Genomic DNA, 17,674 nt, shown 5'->3' with positions numbered 1-17,674 from the left:
TCCACTTGTGTTTCAAGCATGGTCCACTTGTGTTTCAAACATGGTCCACTTGTGTTTCAAGCATGGTCCACTTGTGTTTCAAACATGGTCCACTTGTGTTTCAAGCACGGTCCACTTGTGTTTCAAGCACGGTCCACTTGTGTTTCAAGCATGGTCCTGTTTTATCAACTGCTGTGCTGACCAATGGACAGTCCATTACTTCCTGTCAAAATAATACGTAGCTTAAAATTGTTTGTACTTGTATTTATTGTTGAAATAAAGAGGGTGACGCAACAACATTTACAATAGGCTGATATCTAAAAATATGTGCAGCCAAATGACTGATATATACATGTAATGAACACCATGGGTGACAGAGAGCTGGTCTCAAGCCCAGGGCGCAGCAGGTGTTTACTGCAAAGGACCACAGGAGGAGGCAGGTAGCTGGGTCCAGGGGCAGTCAGAAGGTCATACACAGGGCCTCCAAAAAGGCAACAGTACAGGCAGGGAAAAGGTTAGTAATGGAGTCCGGGAGATCAGGTCATAGGTTGATAACAGGAAATCCAATAGGCTAAAGTACAGGCAGGAAATAGGCAACAGGCATCGTTAGTGAGGCAGGTAAAAACTATCATACACGTGTGGAGTAAATCACAGGAAACCCAGTGCTCTGAAAGCCATGTGTCACAAAACAAATAATACCTCACAGTGATGGGGTGCAAAGAACTGAACTAAATAGTGTGTGATAATGACATACAGGTGTGTGAACAGGTGATCAGAATTCAGGTGATTGGGATCTGCAGAGTGAGCTGTGTTCAGGGGATCTATGTGTTACAGAGTGAGCTGTGTTCAGGGGATCTATGTGTTACAGAGTGGGCTGTGTTCAGGGGATCTATGTGTTGCAGAGTGAGCTGCTTTCAGGGGATCTATGTGTTACAGAGTGAGCTGCGTTCAGGGGATCTATGTGTTACAGAGTGAGCTGTGTTCAGGGGATCTGTGTGTTACAGAGTGAGCTGTGTTCAGGGGATCTGTGTGTTACAGAGTGAGCTGTGTTCAGGGGATCTATGTGTTACAGAGTGAGCTGTGTTCAGGGGATCTACGTGTTACAGAGTGAGCTGTGTTCAGGGGATCCATGTGTTACAGAGTGAGCTGCGTTCAGGGGATCTATGTGTTACAGAGTGAGCTGTGTTCAGGGGATCTATGTGTTACAGAGTGAGCTGTGTTCAGGGGATCTGAGTGTGAGTTGGAAGCAGACGTTACAAAACACCACCATTCAACAGTTTGGGGTCACTTAGAAATGTCCTTGTTTTTTAAATAAAATCACTTTTTTTACCATTAAAATAAACATCAAATTGATCAGAAATACAGTGTAGACATTGTTAATGTTGTAAATGACTATTGTAGCTGGAAATGTCAGATTTTTTATGGAATATCTACATAGGCGTACAGAGGCCCATTATCAGCAACCATCACTCCTGTGTTTCAATGGCATGTTGTGTTAGCTAATCCAAGTGTATAATTTTAAAAGGCTAATTGATCATTAGAAAACCGTTTTGCAATTCTGTTAGCACAGCTGAAAACTGTTGTTCTGATTAAAGAAGCAATAAAACGGGGTTTCTTTAGACTAGTTGAGTATCTGTAGCATCAGCATTTTTGGGTTCGATTACAGACAAAACATGGCCAGAATCAAAGACCTTTCTACTGAAACTTGTCAGTCTATTCTTGTTCTGAGAAATGAAGGCTATTCCATGTGAGAAATTGCCAAGAAAATTAAGATCTCGTACAACGCCATGTACTACTCCCTTCACAGGGAGTAGGTCTCTGTCCAGTGATTTTCTCATTGGTTAACAATATTACTTAGGAACTTGTTTTCAGTTCCTACCGCTTCCACTGGATGTCACCAGCCTTTGGAATTTGTTTGAGGTTATTCCTTTGTGCAATGAAGAAGTACGGCCATCTAGGAACTGGGTAACACTGTTGAGAGTTGCGCAAGACTTGAAAAGTAGCTTGGTTTGTTGTCTTCCTGTATTGAACACAGATAGACCCGTCTTCAATTTGATCGATTATTAACGTTTAAAAATACCTAAAGTAGTATAACAAAAGTAGTTTGAAATGTTTTTGGCAAAATTTACAGGTAACTTTTGAAATATTTTGTAGTGATGTTGCGCTAATTTGGAAGCTGTTTTTTTCTGGATCAAATGCGCCAAATAAATGGACATTTTGGATATATATGGATGGGAATGAATCGATCAAAAGGACCAATTGTGATGTTTATGGGACATATTGGAGTGCCAACAAAAGAAGCTCTTCAAAGGTAAGGCATGTTTTATATTTTATTTCTACGTTTTGTGTAGCGCCTGCAGGGGTTGAAATATGCTAACCTCTTTGTTTACTGCTGTACTATCCTCAGATAATAGCTTCTTATGCTTTCGCCGAAAAGCCTTTTAAAAATCTGACATGTTGGCTGGATTCACAACGAGTGTAGCTTTAATTTAGTATCTTAGATGTGTGATTTAATGTTAGATTTTTCCAGAATTTTATTTGAATTTGCCGCACTGCATTTTCCCTGGCTTTTGGCAAAGGGGGACGCAAGCGTCCCCTATACCATAAGAAGTTAAATAGTACCCGCAAAACACCAGTCTCAATGTCAACAGTGAAGAGGTGACTCTGGGATGCTGGCCTTCTAGGCAGTGTTGCAAAGAGAAAGCCATATCTCAGACTGGCCAAAAAAAAGAAAATATTAAGATGGGCAAAAGAACACAGACACTAGACAGATTAACTCTCTTTCTCTCTCCCCTATAGCTTGTTCCCCTCCCCAGGGGTGGCTGTGCCCTTTGTCTCTGCTGTGCTGGGTAGGACCGGTTCTCTCTCTCTCTTTGTTGCCCTCCCCAGCGGTGGCTGTGCCCCCTGTCTCTGCGGTTGTCTCTGTGTCCTGATAGTGGACCTGAAGCTTGACAGGCGTCGTCTGAAGCCCTCTCCAGAGAAGAAGTAGAGCAGAGGGTCGAAGCAGGAGTTGGAGGCAGCCAGACAGAGTGTCACCACCACACTCTTCTGCATGTACACCAGCTCCGAACAGGAAGTGGCAGTCTGGGACAGGAAGCTGAGGTGGACGGAGCGCTGGATGTGGTACGGCATGAAGCACAGCAGGAATGCCAGCATCACAATGACGATCATTCGGATAGCCTTAGACCCCGCCCCCTTCTGGCGCTGTGCAGTATGTTGCCGTGACAGCAGGGCCCGAATGATCCCGACGTAGCACAGCAGGATGACCAGGAAGGGAAGGACGAAGCCCACAGCCAATGATAAGTAGTTGAGCATGATGAGCTTATTAAGCCCGCCCCCTGTTCTGCGCTCTGGAGGCTCGAAGCACTTGGTCTTATTGGTGGCTGGGTGGAGGTGTTGACCAGTCATGAGGAAGGGGGAGGAGACAGTGCAGATGAACACCCAGATACAGACACACACTAGACGGGCACGACGCTCTGAGACCAGGCGCAGGTTCTGCACGGGGAACACGATGGCGAGGAAGCGTGTGACGGACATGGCAGTCATGAAGAACACGCTGCAGTAGAGGTTCACGTAGAGGGCATAGGACGAAAGTCTGCACAGGAAGTCTCCCAGGTTCCAATGACCCTGAGGGAGAGGGTCAACCACAACAATCATTTATTTTAATAGCATCTTAAAGACCGGGATTCATTCAAATGTGCTTTGTTGACAATGTGCCTTTTAAAGACAGTTTCCCCGAAGTAAAATACCTGTAAAAGTCAAGTGAAATGCGCATGTCAACAACTCACCTATTATAGAAATAGTCCTACCTTATTAACGTAGTAGAGGACCCGTAGCGGCAGCGTGGAGACACACAGTAGGTCGGACACGGCCAGGTTCAACATGTAGATGTGGAACGCAGAACGCTGACGGAAGGTTTTAACCAGAACCAACAAGGCGAACCCATTACCGGCCAGGCCGAACACGGTGATGATAGAGTACACCGTAGAGTACACCTGGAGAGACAGAAACACCTGGTAACAAACAGATACACCTGGTAACAAACAGATACACCTGGGGAGACAAACACCTGGTAACAAACAGATGCACCTGGAGAGACAGAAACACCTGGTAACAAACAGATACACCTGGAGAGACAAACACCTGGTAACAAACAGATGCACCTGGAGAGACAAACACCTGGTAACAAATATATACACAAATAGATACACCTGGAGAGACAAACACCTGGTAACAAACAGATACACCTGGAGAGACAAACACCTGGTAACAAACAGATACACCTGGAGAGACAGAAACACCTGGTAACAAACAGACACACCAGGAGAGAGAGAAACACCTGGTAACAAACAGATACACCTGGAGAGACAGAAACACCTGGTAACAAACAGATACACCTGGAGAGAGAGAAACACCTGGTAACAAACAGATACACCAAATAGATGCACCTGGAGAAAACAGAAACACCTGGTAACAAACAGATACACCTGGAGAGACAAACACCTGGTAACAAACAGATACACCTGGAGAGACAGAAACACCTGGTAACAAACAGATACACCTGGAGAGACAGTAACAAAAACACCTGGAGAACAAACAGTAATACACCTGGAGAGACAGAATCACCTGGTAACAAACAGATACACCTGGAGAGACAGAATCACCTGGTAACAAACAGATACACCTGGAGAGACAAACACCTGGTAACAAACAGATACACCTGGAGAGACAGAAACACCTGGTAACAAACAGATACACCTGGAGAGACAGAAACACCTGGTAACAAACAGATACACCTGGAGAGACAAACACCTGGTAACAAACAGATACACCTGGAGAGACAAACACCTGGTAACAAACAGATACACCTGGAGAAACAAACACCTGGTAACAAACAGATACGCCTGGAGAGACAGAAACACCTGGTAACAAACATATACACCTGGAGAGACAGAAACACCTGGTAACAAACAGATACACAAATAGATGCACCTGGAGAGACAAACACCTGGTAACAAACAGATACACCTGGAGAGACAAACACCTGGTAACAAACAGATACACTTGGAGAGACAGAAACACCTGGTAACAAACAGATACACCTGGAGAGACAAACACCTGGTAACAAACAGATATGCCTGGAGAGACAAACACCTGGTAACAAACAGATACACCTGGAGAGACAAACACCTGGTAACAAACAGATACACCTGGAGAGACAAACACCTGGTAACAAACAGATACACCTGGAGAGACAAACACCTGGTAACAAACAGATACACCTGGAGAGACAAACACCTGGTAACAAACAGATACACCTGGAGAGACAAACACCTGGTAACAAACAGATACACCTGGAGAGACAAACACCTGGTAACAAACAGATACACCTGGAGAGACAAACACCTGGTAACAAACAGATACACCTGGAGAGACAAACACCTGGTAACAAACAGATACACCTGGAGAGACAAACACCTGGTAACAAACAGATACACCTGGAGAGACAAACACCTGGTAACAAACAGATACACCTGGAGAGACAAACACCTGGTAACAAACAGATACACCTGGAGAGACAAACACCTGGTAACAAACAGATACACCTGGAGAGACAAACACCTGGTAACAAACAGATACACCTGGAGAGACAAACACCTGGTAACAAACAGATACACCTGGTAACAAACAGATACACCTGGAGAGACAAACACCTGGTAACAAACAGATACACCTGGAGAGACAAACACCTGGTAACAAACAGATACACCTGGAGAGACAAACACCTGGTAACAAACAGATACACCTGGAGAGACAAACACCTGGTAACAAACAGATACACCTGGAGAGACAAACACCTGGTAACAAACAGATACACCTGGAGAGACAAACACCTGGTAACAAACAGATACACCTGGAGAGACAAACACCTGGTAACAAACAGATACACCTGGTAACAAACAGATTCACCTGGAGAGACAAACACCTGGTAACAAACAGATACACCTGGAGAGACAAACACCTGGTAACAAACAGATACACCTGGAGAGACAAACACCTGGTAACAAACAGATACACCTGGAGAGACAAACACCTGGTAACAAACAGATACACCTGGAGAGACAAACACCTGGTAACAAACAGATACACAAATAGATGCACCTGGAGAGACAAACACCTGGTAACAAATAGATACGCTTATAGATATACCTGGAGAGACAAACACCTGGGACAAATAGATACGCTTAGAGATATACCTGGAGAGACAAACACCTGGGACAAATAGATACACAAACAGAACACCTGGTAACAAACAAACACCTGGTAACAAACAGATAACAAACAGATGAAACACCTGGAGAGACAGATTCACCTGGTAACAAACAGATACACAAATAGATGAACCTGGAGAGACAGATACACCTGGTAACAAATAGATACGCAAATAGATGCACCTGGAGAGACAGATTCACCTGGTAACAAACAGATACACAAATAGATGCACCTGGAGAGACAGAAACACCTGGTAACAAACAGATACACAAATAGAAACACCTGGTAACAAACAGAACACCTGGAGAGACAAACAGATACACAAATAGATGCACCTGGAGAGACAAACACCTGGTAACAAACAGATACACAAATAGATGCACCTGGAGAGACAAACACCTGGTAACAAACAGATACACAAATAGATGCACCTGGAGAGACAAACACCTGGTAACAAACAGATACACAAATAGATGCACCTGGAGAGACAGAACACCTGGTAACAAATAGATACACAAATAGATGCACCTGGAGAGACAAACACCTGGTAACAAACAGATACACAAATAGATGCACATGGAGAGACAAACACCTGGTAACAAACAGATACACTGGAGAGATAGAAACACCTGGTAACAAACAGATACACCTGAGAACAAACAGATAACAAACAGATACACCTGGAGAGACAGAAACACCTGGTAACAAACAGAAACACAAATAGATGCACCTGGAGAGACAAACAACTGGTAACAAACAGATACATAAATAGATGCACCTGGAGAGACAAACAACTGGTAACAAACAGATACATAAATAGATGCACCTGGAGAGACAAACAACTGGTAACAAACAGATACACAAATAGATGCACCTGGAGAGACAAACACCTGGTAACAAACAGATACACCTGGAGAGACAGAAACATAACAAATAGATGCACCTGGAGAGACAAACACCTGGTAACAAACAGATACACAAATAGATGCACCTGGAGAGACAGAAACACCTGGTAACAAACAGATACACAAATAGATGCACCTGGAGAGACAAACACCTGGTAACAAACAGATACACCTGGAGAGACAAACACCTGGTAACAAACAGATACACCTGGAGAGACAGAAACACCTGGTAACAAACAGATACACCTGGAGAGACAAACACCTGGTAACAAACAGATACACCTGGAGAGACAAACACCTGGTAACAAACAGATACACCTGGAGAGACAGAAACACCTGGTAACAAACAGATACACCTGGAGAGACAGAAACACCTGGTAACAAACAGATACACCTGGAGAGACAAACACCTTGTAACAAACAGATACACCTGGAGAGAGAGAAACACCTGGTAAGAAACAGATACACCTGGAGAGACAAACACCTGGTAACAAACAGATACACCTGGAGAGAGACAAACACCTGGTAACAAACAGATACGCCTAGAGAGACAAACACCTGGTAACAAAAAGATACACCTGGAGAGACAAACACCTGGTAACAAACAGATACACCTGGAGAGACAAACACTTGGTAACAAACAGATACACCTGGAGAGACAAACACCTGATAACAAATAGATACACAAATAGATGCACCTGGAGAGACAAACACCTGGTAACAAACAGATACACCTGGAGAGACAAACACCTGGTAACAAACAGATACACCTGGAGAGACAAACACCTGGTAACACACAGATACACCTGGAGAGACAGAAACACCTGGTAACAAACAGATACTGGAGAGACCTGGTAACAAACAGATACAGAGACAAACACCTGGTAACAAACAGATACACCTGGAGAGACAAACACCTGGTAACAAACAGATACACCTGGAGAGACAGAAACACCTGGTAACAAACAGATACACCTGGAGAGACAGAAACACCTGGTAACAAACAGATACACCTGGAGAGACAAACACCTGGTAACAAACAGATACACCTGGAGAGACAGAAACACCTGGTAACAAACAGATACACCTGGAGAGACAAACACCTGGTAACAAACAGATACACCTGGAGAGACAAACACCTGGTAACAAACAGATACACCTGGAGAGACAAACACCTGGTAACAAACAGATACACTGGTAACAAACAGATGCACCTGGAGAGACAAACACCTGGTAACAAACAGATACACCTGGAGAGACAAACACCTGGTAACAAACAGATACACAAATAGATGCACCTGGAGAGACAAACACCTGGTAACAAACAGATACACCTGGAGAGACAAACACCTGGTAACAAACAGATACACCTGGAGAGACAGAAACACCTGGTAACAAACAGATACACCTGGAGAGACAGAAACACCTGGTAACAAACAGATACACCTGGAGACCTGGAGAGACAGAAACACCTGGTAACAAACAGATACACCTGGAGAGACAAACACCTGGTAACAAACAGATACACCTGGAGAGACAAACACCTGGTAACAAACAGATACACCTGGAGAGACAAACACCTGGTAACAAACAGATACACCTGGAGAGACAAACACCTGGTAACAAACAGATACACCTGGAGAGACAAACACCTGGTAACAAACAGATACACCTGGAGAGACAAACACCTGGTAACAAACAGATACACCTGGAGAGACAGAAACACCTGGTAACAAACAGATACACCTGGAGAGACAAACACCTGGTAACAAACAGAACACCTGGTAACAAACAGATACACCTGGAGAGACAAACACCTGGTAACAAACAGATGCACCTGGAGAGACAAACACCTGGTAACAAACAGATACACCTGGAGAGACAGAAACACCTGGTAACAAACAGATACACCTGGAGAGACAAACACCTGGTAACAAACAGATACACCTGGAGAGACCAACACCTGACAAACACCTGGTAACAAACAGATACACCTGGAGAGACAAACACCTGGAGAGAAACACCTGGTAACAAACAGATACACCTGGAGAGACAAACACCTGGTAACAAACAGATACACCTGGAGAGACAAACACCTGGTAACAAACAGATACACCTGAGAGAGACAAACACCTGGTAACAAACAGATACACCTGGAGAGACAAACACCTGGTAACAAACAGATACACCTGGAGACCTGGAGACAAACACCTGGTAACAAACAGATACACCTGGAGAGACAAACACCTGGTAACAAACAGATACACCTGGAGAGACAAACACCTGGTAACAAACAGATACACCTGGAGAGACAAACACCTGGTAACAAACAGATACACCTGGAGAGACAAACACCTGGTAACAAATAGATACACAAATAGATGCACCTGGAGAGACAAACACCTGGTAACAAACAGATACACCTGGAGAGACAAACACCTGGTAACAAACAGATACACCTGGAGAGACAAACACCTGGTAACAAACAGATACACCTGGAGAGACAGAAACACCTGGTAACAAACAGATACACCTGAGAGAGTAACAAACAAACACCTGGTAACAAACAGATACACCTGGAGAGACAAACACCTGGTAACAAACAGATACACCTGGAGAGACAGAAACACCTGGTAACAAACAGATACACCTGGAGAGACAGAAACACCTGGTAACAAACAGATACACCTGGAGAGACAAACAAAAACACCTGGTAACAAACAGATACACCTGGAGAGACAGAAACACCTGGTAACAAACAGATACACCTGGAGAGACAGAAACACCTGGTAACAAACAGATACACCTGGAGAGACAAACACCTGGTAACAAACAGATGGAGAGACAAACACCTGGACCTGGAGAGACAAACACCTGGTAACAAACAGATACACAAATAGATGCACCTGGAGAGAGAAACACCTGGTAACAAACAGATACACCTGGAGAGACAAACACCTGGTAACAAACAGATACACAAATAGATGCACCTGGAGAGACAAACACCTGGTAACAAACAGATACACATAGATGCACCTGGAGAGAAAAACACCTGGTAACAAACAGATACACCTGGAGAGACAGAAACACCTGGTAACAAACAGATACACCTGGAGAGACAGAAACACCTGGTAACAAACAGATACACCTGGAGAGAGAGAAACACCTGGTAACAAACAGATACACAAATAGATGCACCTGGAGAGACAGAAACACCTGGTAACAAACAGATACACCTGGAGAGACAAACACCTTGTAACAAACAGATACACCTGGAGAGACAGAAACACCTGGTAACAAACAGATACACCTGGAGAGACAAACACCTGGTAACAAACAGATACACCTGGAGAGACAGAAACACCTGGTAACAAACAGATACACCTGGAGAGACAGAAACACCTGGTAACAAACAGATACACCTGGAGAGACAGAAACACCTGGTAACAAACAGATACACCTGGAGAGAGAGAAACACCTGGTAACAAACAGAGACACCTGGAGAGACAGAAACACCTGGTAACAAACAGATACACCTGGAGAGACAAACACCTGGTAACAAACAGATACACCTGAAGAGACCAACACCTGGTAACAAACAGATACACCTGGAGAGACAAACACTTGGTAACAAACAGATACACCTGGAGAGACAAACACCTGATAACAAATATATACACAAATAGATGCACCTGGAGAGACAAACACCTGGTAACAAACAGATACACCTGGAGAGACAAACACCTGGTAACAAACAGATACACCTGGAGAGACAGAAACACCTGGTAACAAACAGATACACCTGGAGAGACAGAAACACCTGGTAACAAACAGATACACCTGGAGAGACAAACACCTGGTAACAAACAGATACACCTGGAGAGACAAACACCTGGTAACAAACAGATACACCTGGAGAGACAAACACCTGGTAACAAACAGATGGAGAGACAAACACCTGGAGAGCACCAGACAAACACCTGGTAACAAACAGATACACCTGGAGAGACAAACACCTGGTAACACACAGATACACCTGGAGAGACAGAAACACCTGGTAACAAACAGATACACCTGGAGAGACAGAAACACCTGGTAACAAACAGATACACCTGGAGAGACAAACACCTGGTAACAAACAGATACACATGGAGAGACAAACACCTGGTAACAAACAGATGCACCTGGAGAGACAAACACCTGGTAACAAACAGATACACCTGGAGAGACAGAAACACCTGGTAACAAACAGATATCCAGCCCAGTCACGGACCAGGATGTCTTGCTCCCAGGCAGACTAAATAACTTTTTTGCCCGCTTTGAGGACAATACAGTGCCACTGACACGGCCTGCAACGGAAACATGCGGTCTCTCCTTCACTGCAGCCGAGGTGAGTAAGACATTTAAACGTGTTAACCCTCGCAAGGCTGCAGGCCCAGACGGCATCCCCAGCCGCGCCCTCAGAGCATGCGCAGACCAGCTGGCCGGTGTGTTTACGGACATATTCAATCAATCCCTATACCAGTCTGCTGTTCCCACATGCTTCAAGAGGGCCACCATTGTTCCTGTTCCCAAGAAAGCTAAGGTAACTGAGCTAAACGACTACCGCCCCGTAGCACTCACTTCCGTCATCATGAAGTGCTTTGAGAGACTAGTCAAGGACCATATCACCTCCACCCTACCTGACACCCTAGACCCACTCCAATTTGCTTACCGCCCAAATAGGTCCACAGACGATGCAATCTCAACCACACTGCACACTGCCCTAACCCACCTGGACAAGAGGAATACCTATGTGAGAATGCTGTTCATCGACTACAGCTCGGCATTCAACACCATAGTACCCTCCAAGCTCGTCATCAAGCTCGAGACCCTGGGTCTCGACCCCGCCCTGTGCAACTGGGTACTGGACTTCCTGACGGGCCGCCCCCAGGTGGTGAGGGTAGGCAACAACATCTCCTCCCCGCTGATCCTCAACACGGGGGCCCCACAAGGGTGCGTTCTGAGCCCTCTCCTGTACTCCCTGTTCACCCACGACTGCGTGGCCACGCACGCCTCCAACTCAATCATCAAGTTTGCGGACGACACAACAGTGGTAGGCTTGATTACCAACAACGACGAGACGGCCTACAGGGAGGAGGTGAGGGCCCTCGGAGTGTGGTGTCAGGAAAATAACCTCACACTCAACGTCAACAAAACTAAGGAGATGATTGTGGACTTCAGGAAACAGCAGAGGGAACACCCCCCTATCCACATCGATGGAACAGTAGTGGAGAGGGTAGCTAGTTTTAAGTTCCTCGGCATACACATCACAGACAAACTGAATTGGTCCACTCACACTGACAGCGTCGTGAAGAAGGCGCAGCAGCGCCTATTCAACCTCAGGAGGCTGAAGAAATTCGGCTTGTCACCAAAAGCACTCACAAACTTCTACAGATGCACAATCGAGAGCATCCTGGCGGGCTGTATCACCGCCTGGTACGGCAACTGCTCCGCCCTCAACCGTAAGGCTCTCCAGAGGGTAGTGAGGACTGCACAACGCATCACCGGGGGCAAACTACCTGCCCTCCAGGACACCTACACCACCCGTTGTTACAGGAAGGCCATAAAGATCATCAAGGACATCAACCACCCGAACCACTGCCTGTTCACCCCGCTATCATCCAGAAGGCGAGGTCAGTACAGGTGCATCAAAGCTGGGACCGAGAGACTGAAAAACAGCTTCTATCTCAAGGCCATCAGACTGTTAAACAGCCACCACTAACACTGAGTGGCTGCTGCCAACACACTGTCATTGACACTGACCCAACTCCAGCCATTTTAATAATGGGAATTGATGGGAAATGATGTAAATATATCACTAGCCACTTTAAACAATGCTACCTTATATAATGTTACTTACCCTACATTATTAATCTCATATGCATATGTATATACTGTACTCTACATCATCGACTGCATCCTTATGTAACACATGTATCACTAGCCACTTTAACTATGCCACTTTGTTTACTTTGTCTACACACTCATCTCATATGTATATACTGTACTCGATACCATCTACTGTATGCTGCTCTGTACCATCACTCATTCATATATCCTTATGTACATGTTCCTTATCCCCTTACACTGTGTATAAGACAGTAGTTTTGGAATTGTTAGTTAGATTACTTGTTGGTTATCACTGCATTGTCGGAACTAGAAGCACAAGCATTTCGCTACACTCGCATTAACATCTGCTAACCATGTGTATGTGACAAATAAAATTCGATTTGATTTGATTTGAGATACACCTGGAGAGACAAACACCTGGTAACAAACAGATACACCTGGAGAGACAAACACCTGGTAACAAACAGATACACCTGGAGAGACAAACACCTGGTAACAAACAGATACACAAATAGATGCACCTGGAGAGAGAAACACCTGGTAACAAACAGATACACCTGGAGAGACAAACACCTGGTAACAAACAGATACACAAATAGATGCACCTGGAGAGAGAAACACCTGGTAACAAACAGATACACCTGGAGAGACAAACACCTGGTAACAAACAGATACACAAATAGATGCACCTGGAGAGAGAAACACCTGGTAACAAACAGATACACCTGGAGAGACAGAAACACCTGGTAACAAACAGATACGCCTGGAGAGACAGAAACACCTGGTAACAAACAGATACACCTGGAGAGACAGAAACACCTGGAGAGACAGAAACACCTGGTAACAAACAGATACACCTGGTAACAAAAAGGTTTTTGTGCCTCGACATAAACCAGTCTCAGGAGTTCTACAGGCAATTCCTTTGACCCTCATGTCTTTGTTTTTGCACTGACATGCACTGTAAACTGTGGGACCTTTAAGAGACTGGTGTGTGCCTTTCCAAATCATATCCAATCAACTGAATTTACCACAGGTGGACTCCAAGTTGTAGAAACATCTCAAGGATGATCAATGGAAACATGTTACTCCTGAGCTCGATTGAGTCTCATAGGAAAGGGTCTGAATACTTACAGTACCAGTCATAGTTTTGGACACACCTACTCATTCAAGGGTTTTTCTTTATTTTTACTATTTTCTATATTGTAGAATAATAGTGAAGACATTAAAACTATCAAATAACATATATGGAATCATGTAGTAACCAGGCAAGAAGAAAAATCAAAAAGTACCTTAAAAGTTCGTAGAAACATGTCAAACGATGTTTAGAATCAATCCTCAGGTTGTTTATGTCATAAATAATCGATCATATTTCAACCGGACAATAGCTTCGTCGATAGAAAATTAAAAACAAGAAAGACGTGCTCTCGGTCACACGCAGGACTCATGTCTGGAAATTTCCACTGTCCTGAAAGTGGTGTTTCGCCCTCATTTTTCAGAGTAAAAGCCTGAATCAATGCCTAAAGACTGGTCACATGTAGAGGAAGCCACAGAGCTCTTGAACTGGGTCATAAGGCTTTGTATGGTGCATAGGCTTTCAATGGAAAAACAGCCATTTCAAAATAATAGCACTTCCTGGATAGATTTTCCTCAGGTTTTCGCCTGCAATATCAGTCCTGTTATACTCACAGACATTATTTTAACAGTTTTGGAAACTTCAGAGTGTTTTCTCTCTTGGTACTTAACCATGTCTCTGGACTTCATACATCTCCTGAAATATGTGGCGTTAAAGACTCTGGTGACTCTGGATTCTCCTTCAACTGCTGTCTGTAAATCCATATGTTGTAACCCTCAATCTAGACTTGCCATTATCTTGCTGCTTCTATTGTCTGGAAATGTCCAGTCTAAACCAGGTCCTGACATTCTTACCCGAATTAAGTAGTCAGAGTGGCCTGAAGTTTTTGCATATAAATGTAAGAAGTCTTCTGCCGAAGCTTGATTTTGTGAATATATGGATAAAAACTGCCGACCCTGATGTACAGTATTTATGCTTTCTGAAACCTGGCTTAAAAAATCTATTACTGACAAAAATATTGGCATAAATGGTTACAATGTGTTTTGTACAGATCGTAAATCTAAGGGTAGTGGTGCTGTATATGTATATATTGTTGTATCTTGTTGTTATAGAGTATCTGTCTTTGAACCTAAACCTTGGCTCATCTTTAAATATTGTTTTATCTTGTTGTTATAGACCTCCATCTGCTACTGTTGGCTCTCTGGATTGTATTTTTAAATTGTTATCAGTTTGTCCTGATGGGTGATCTGAATCAGGACTCGTTAACATCTAGCGCTGATCAACTTAAATTCTGTGCAATACCTATAATCTCACTCAGATTGTCAACAGTGTAACGAGGTTGAATATAAAATATCCTCTGAAATCCTCTTGATTGATTCGATCTTAACCAATACTGTCACACCCTGACCATAGTTTGCTTTGTATGTTTCTATGTTTTGTTTGGTCAGGGTGTGAACTGAGGGGGCATTCTATGTTATATGTCTAGTTTGTCTATTTCTATGTTTGGCCTGATATGGTTCTCAATCAGAGGCAGGTGTTAGTCATTGTCTCTGATTGGGAACCATATTTAGGTAGCCTGTTTGGTGTTGGGTTTTGTGGGTGGTTGTCTCCTGTGTCAGTGTTTGTACCACACGGGACTGTTTCGGGTTTTCACAGTTCTTGTTTTTGTAGTTTATTAATGTATAGTTTCGTTATTAAATAACCATGAATTATAACCACGCTGCTTTTTGGTCTGCCTCTCCTTCCCAGGAAGAATCCCGTGACAAATACTCCCCATCATTTTAATGCTTTTGGTATTTTTGCAAATTACATAAGTGATCACTGTGCTATTGCCTGTGTGAGAGATGGTAAAATTCCTAAGAAATCTCCACGTGTTATTACGAAAAGAAACTGGAAGCAGTTTGATATTCCAGGTTTTTTACATGATGTGTCAAGCATTGAATGGAATAGAATGGAATTAATCCCTGATGTTGAACTATCCTTTTCTTACTTCCACAACGCATTCCAGGATGCATGCAATAGGCCCCTTTAAATAAATGCAGGATTAAGGGCAGAGAGAACCCTTGGTTTACTAAGGAACTTACAAAAATCATAAGGGAACAAAATGCTATGTGGGCTAAAGCAAGAGGGACTAGTTTGGCAGATGATTGGATGGCTTTTAAACGTCTTTGAAATATGGGTGTGGCTATGATCCGTATATTGAAAGCAGTACACTACCTGAAATCTATTTCACAAAATGTAAATAATCCATCCAAATTTTGGCAAGTAGTGAAGTGTTTGGAGTGCAGAAAAGATACACAGCTTCCCAAACAATTGTTGTTCGACACACAGATTGTAACTGAGAGAACCTGAAAGCCTTGAATATGCATTTCTTAGATGCAGGCAGTTTATTTGAAAAGGTCAAAGGTATAATTGAGCCCCCTATGAATTTACCTGACACCCCTGTGCACTCCTTCACCAGGTTCTCCTTTTCATCCTTCTCTGTTTCAGAAGTGTCTAAAGCCCTGAAAGAAATTGATAAAAAATAATCCCCTGGTCCTGATGATCTAGACCCCCACCTCCTACACCTAGCTGCAGACATCATTGCTCCCCCTTAACATGTATTTTTAACCTCACGCTTGATGTTAAGGAAATCCCCAATTTATGGAAATCTGCTTTTGTACAGCCTCTCCTGAAAGGTGGAGATCCTTCGCTACTTGACAACTATCGACCCATATCAAAATTGTCTGTACTGTCAAAGGTACTGGAGTCCTTAGTTAGTAGGCAGCTAAAGGTCTACTTCTGAGTCCATAGAGATGTGCTCAGGTGTTCCGCAAGGTTCTATTTTGGGTCCACTGTTGTTCATTTTGTATATCAACAACACTGGGAATCTAATTGAAACAGCGGATGTTCATTTTTATGCAGATGATGCTGTTCATTATTCAAGTGCTAATAGTTTATCTTTTGAAAATACCCAACGAGCATTTAACATCATACAACAGAATCTGTATGATTTAAAGCTGATTCTAAATTCGGGTAAAACAAAATGCATGGTATTTTCACATGCCAGGCATGTTACAAATCATGTCATTGTCACATTGGTTGGACATACTATAGAGCAAGTTAAAGTGTACAAATATTTGGGTGTGTGGGTTGATGATAAGCTGAGCTTCACTGTGCATGTAGAGAACTTGATAAGGAAGCTCAAGCTGAAAATAGGATTATATTACCGGCATAAGGCTTGTTTTTCTTTTGACGCCAGGAAGGAGCTGGTATGATGTACATTAGATTGTAGTGATGTTATATATATGCAGGCCTCAGCCACTACCGTGAGAGCACTTGATTCAGTGTATCATGCAGCCCTCATGTTCATTACAAATCAGAAACGTCTAACACATCATTATGATTTCTATAGCGCTGTTGGCTGCACGTCATTGACCTTGCGTTGTCTTAAACACTGGTATACACTGATTTATAAGGTCATACTGGGTAAAATGCCATTTTATCTCTGTTCTTTTTTTTAGTCAGGTCAGTAAATAAATATCTATTATGGTCCCATTCTCATTTGCTTCTA

At 43.4% G+C, this 17,674-nt stretch overlaps 1 protein-coding gene across 1 annotated transcript in view; it reads right to left on the bottom strand.

The window, feature by feature from the left end:
- Positions 1-2,651: 2,651 nt before the first annotated feature.
- LOC124011298 (cysteinyl leukotriene receptor 1-like) overlaps positions 2,652-17,674 on the bottom strand; it is a 73,583-nt gene continuing 58,560 nt past the window's right edge. Inside the window, exons 3-4 of the mRNA XM_046324525.1 lie at positions 3,789-3,974; positions 2,652-3,606 (exon numbers count right to left, since the gene is read on the bottom strand). Coding sequence (XP_046180481.1) covers positions 2,773-3,606; positions 3,789-3,974 — 1,020 coding nt within the window. The 3' untranslated portion in view covers positions 2,652-2,772. The remainder of the gene's footprint in view (positions 3,607-3,788; positions 3,975-17,674) is intronic.

Source organism: Oncorhynchus gorbuscha, linkage group LG23 (assembly GCF_021184085.1).
Source record: "Oncorhynchus gorbuscha isolate QuinsamMale2020 ecotype Even-year linkage group LG23, OgorEven_v1.0, whole genome shotgun sequence".
Lineage (NCBI taxonomy): Eukaryota > Metazoa > Chordata > Actinopteri > Salmoniformes > Salmonidae > Oncorhynchus > Oncorhynchus gorbuscha.
The sequence above is the reverse complement of the archived record's forward strand: the minus strand, read 5'-3'. Positions and strand labels throughout refer to the sequence as shown.